This window comes from Egretta garzetta, unplaced genomic scaffold (assembly GCF_000687185.1).
Source record: "Egretta garzetta isolate BGI_Z169 unplaced genomic scaffold, ASM68718v1 scaffold798, whole genome shotgun sequence".
Taxonomy (NCBI): domain Eukaryota; kingdom Metazoa; phylum Chordata; class Aves; order Pelecaniformes; family Ardeidae; genus Egretta; species Egretta garzetta.
Window position 1 is genome coordinate 13840 of NW_009260419.1, and position 3199 is coordinate 17038.

Below are 3199 nucleotides of genomic sequence, written 5' to 3' on the forward strand. Positions count from 1 at the left end.
ACGCTGGAGCCGTCTGCTCCTGAGGGACTGCATCCCGCACAGGAGAAGTTGGTGAAGAACTGCAGCCACGGGAAGGACCCACATTGGGGCAGTGCGTGGGGGACTGTCTGCCATGGGGGGGGACCCCAGGCTGGAGCAGGGGAATAGTGTGAGAAGTCATCTCCCTGAGGAGGAAGGAGCAGCAGAGACAGCGTGTGATGAACTGACCCCAACCCCCATTCCCCGTCCCCCTGCGCTGCTGGGGAGGAGGAGGGAGAGAAAACTGGGAGTGAAGTTGAGCCCAGGAAGAAGGGAGGGGTGGGGGGGAGGTGTTTTAAGATTCAGTAGGTTTTATCCTCTCCTTCTCTGATTGGCAATAAATTCAGTTAATTTCACCAAGTTGAGTCTGTTTTGCCGATGACAGTAGCTGGTGAATGATCTCTCCCTGTCCTTATCTCCACCCACCAGCCTTTGGATTGACTTTTCTCTCCCCTGTCTGGTTAAAGAGGGGAGCGATGGAGTGGCTTTGGTCGGCCCCTGGCATCCAGCGAGGCTCAACCCACCACAACCCCACTCTCCCATTTCCATTCCCAGCACACTGGCAGCCCCCCCACCCTGCTCAGTCAGCAAGCAGCCCTGAGGCCGACATCAGACCGGGGCCTTGCCCTGCTATCGGGGCTACAGCAGGACCCACAGACATGAGGACAGGAAGCAGAAGCCGTCTCCCACACAGACAGTCTTGACCCAAGCCCTGACCCTTGCTGGAGGAGCATGGAAGTTTCCTGGCTCCATGGCACCAAGTGGGACCGCTCCTTGGCTGTCTGCAGGGGGAGGGGGGTGTGCCAGCCCCCCCACTGCTCTGCTGTCCTGCAAGTGCTTCAGCCAGGGTGCCTGTCACGGCTGGAGCTGCGCTCTGCCCCGTAGAGCCACGGGTCCCAGGGACAGCCAGTGGGTACGCTGCAAGGGACTGCACCTACCGGGGTGCGAGGGCAGGTCAGCCGGTGCCGCCTTCCCACCCCTCTGCCTTCCAGCACCATGCTCCAGGGGCAGCCCCGCAGAGCCGGGCCAGCAGCTCCTGCCGCCCTCCCCATCGCAGACACCTCCCGCCACAGCAGAGCTCAGGCCCCGTCCCATCTCTCTGCCCTCCGCCCCCAGGTGCTGCCCAGCCGGCTGCTGCCTGCTGCACCCCTTCTCGCTCTGCCCAGCTCCGTCCACTTCCCTCTGACTGGATCAGGGCAGTGCGGAAGGAAAAGGTGCTCACAGCACCGCTGCCTCTCGGGCACAGCACTGGGGCTACCTCCTCCTGGGACAGCTTGGTGAGCCGACAAGCCATCGGGCTGTGCCACCTACAGCACTGCCCTGCCACATCTGCCCAACACTGTGCACTCAGCACCTCATGGACGTTGCCAGCCCGCTACCGTGCCCAAAATAAAGGGGCTGGAGTCCAGGGACTGCGGGTCTCCAGGCAGAGGGCACTGCACCAGAGAGGGGCATGCGTGTGCAGGGAGTGCTGACCTCTGAGGCCAGGGACACAAAGGAAAGCCTCTACCTCCATGCTCCTGCCTGGAATCAAAGGGGACAGGCCACAGCCACCAGCGGCTCCCCCAGGAGGGACGGGCTCAGGGAGCAGAACAGCAGGGGTGGAGAAGGCCGCAGGTACAGAAATAAATCGATATATTAGTGTGTACAAAACATGCTGCTTCCTCTGTACAGTGCCCCAGCCGGGCGCGGGCTCCCCCCAGGGAGTGCACACATATATAAATAAGGCCCAGACAGCTCCAAACAGTATTTACAGTCCGCGGGGAGCTAGCGCCTGCTCTGGGGCCAGCCCCACCAAGACCAGCTGCTATGCCCAGCCCGCGGGATCCTCCACCCCAGCCTGGACTGGCCAGGTTCATTTCAGGTCCACATCGAAGTCCAGCACCAGCAGCTTGGTCTCCTCCGTGCCATTGCGGCTGCCCACCGCACACACCAGCTTGGTGTTGGAGGCACGGATGCGCCACACCACGCCCCCGCTGCCCCCGCTCTCCAGCGCCACCAGGTTGCGCACAAACTCGCCCGTCTTGAGGTCCCAGAGCTTGACGGTGCCATCATCCGAGCTGGTCACCACAAACTTGGAGCTGAACTGCAGGCAGGTCACAGCACTCTGGTGCTTGCTGGGCCCTGCAGGCAGAGGGTATCCATGAGTCTTCCCATGCCCCCCCCTCTCCCTGCCAGTCCTCCCGCGCCCCCCCCTCCAGCCCCAGGCTCTGGGGGAGCACCCACTGCTGGGCAACATCTGCCCAGCCCCTGCCACGCCTGGCAGCCAGGAGCAACACAGCCCCGCTCCAACTCCCCTAGCGAGCGGGGCCGTTCCATCCTCCCGTACACACCTTGCAGCGTCTGCAGGCACTGGCCCGTTTTGATGTCCCAGATCTTGACTGTGGAGTCGGCGTTGCCAGACACAAGGATGTTGTCACGTAACTCCATGCCGCTTGTGAGCGACTGATGCCCCATGAGGGTGTGCAGGCAGTTTCCGCTCTCCACGTCCCACACTCGAATCGACGTGTCCAGCGAGCCGCTCACGATGTGCATCCCATCAAACTGCCCAGAGAGACACAGATCAGCGCAGCCGGCCCGGAAAGGGCAGGAGCGTTCTTCGCAGTCTGGTGTCAGAGACTCAGGGCATGGCGGATTAAGTGATGTGCTCCCGTACCCCTTGGCTAACGAGGGTGCACGTGTGTTTGGCAGCGCCTTCCCTCCAGGGGACAGGCACACGGTCTGTGTTCCCAGTGCATGTGTGCAGGGGCCAGGGTGGAGGGGCAGAGAGTGTCCCCCCTGCAGGGAACAGACATGGCCTGCGCGTCCCTGCAGCGCATGCATGTGGCGGGGCGGCAGCGTCTCACTTGCTGGAACAGGCACAGCTGTGTCCTTGCAGCACACGGGTGGGAGGGTGGGGGAGCCAGGGTGTTACCTGCAAGGAGTAGACGCGGTTCGTGTGTCCCTGCAGCGTGTGAGTGCAGCTCTCGCTCTCGGGGTCCCACACTTTCACCGTGTAGTCGTACGCGCCGCTCACCACCTTGTGCCCATCATACTGCACGCAGCGCACGGCGGCCACATGCCCCATCAGCACGTGCAGGCACTGCCCCGTCTCGATGTCCCAGAGGCGCAGAGTCGCGTCCCGTGAGCCGCTCACAACCCTGGGGGCAAGGGTGCACTTGGAGCCCGACTGCCAGCTCTG

The 3199-nt window shown here is 63.0% G+C and overlaps 1 protein-coding gene across 2 annotated transcripts in view; it reads right to left on the minus strand.

The window, feature by feature from the left end:
• Positions 1-1669: 1669 nt before the first annotated feature.
• The window catches only part of LOC104130613 (F-box/WD repeat-containing protein 7), a 14348-nt gene continuing 12818 nt past the window's right edge, over positions 1670-3199 (minus strand). For both annotated transcript variants that reach the window (XM_035899242.1, XM_009643674.2), the window contains exons 12-14: positions 2933-3158; positions 2352-2562; positions 1670-2142 (exon numbers count right to left, since the gene is read on the minus strand). In XM_035899242.1, the coding sequence (XP_035755135.1) occupies positions 1874-2142; positions 2352-2562; positions 2933-3158 (706 nt within the window). In that variant the 3' untranslated portion in view covers positions 1670-1873. The remainder of the gene's footprint in view (positions 2143-2351; positions 2563-2932; positions 3159-3199) is intronic.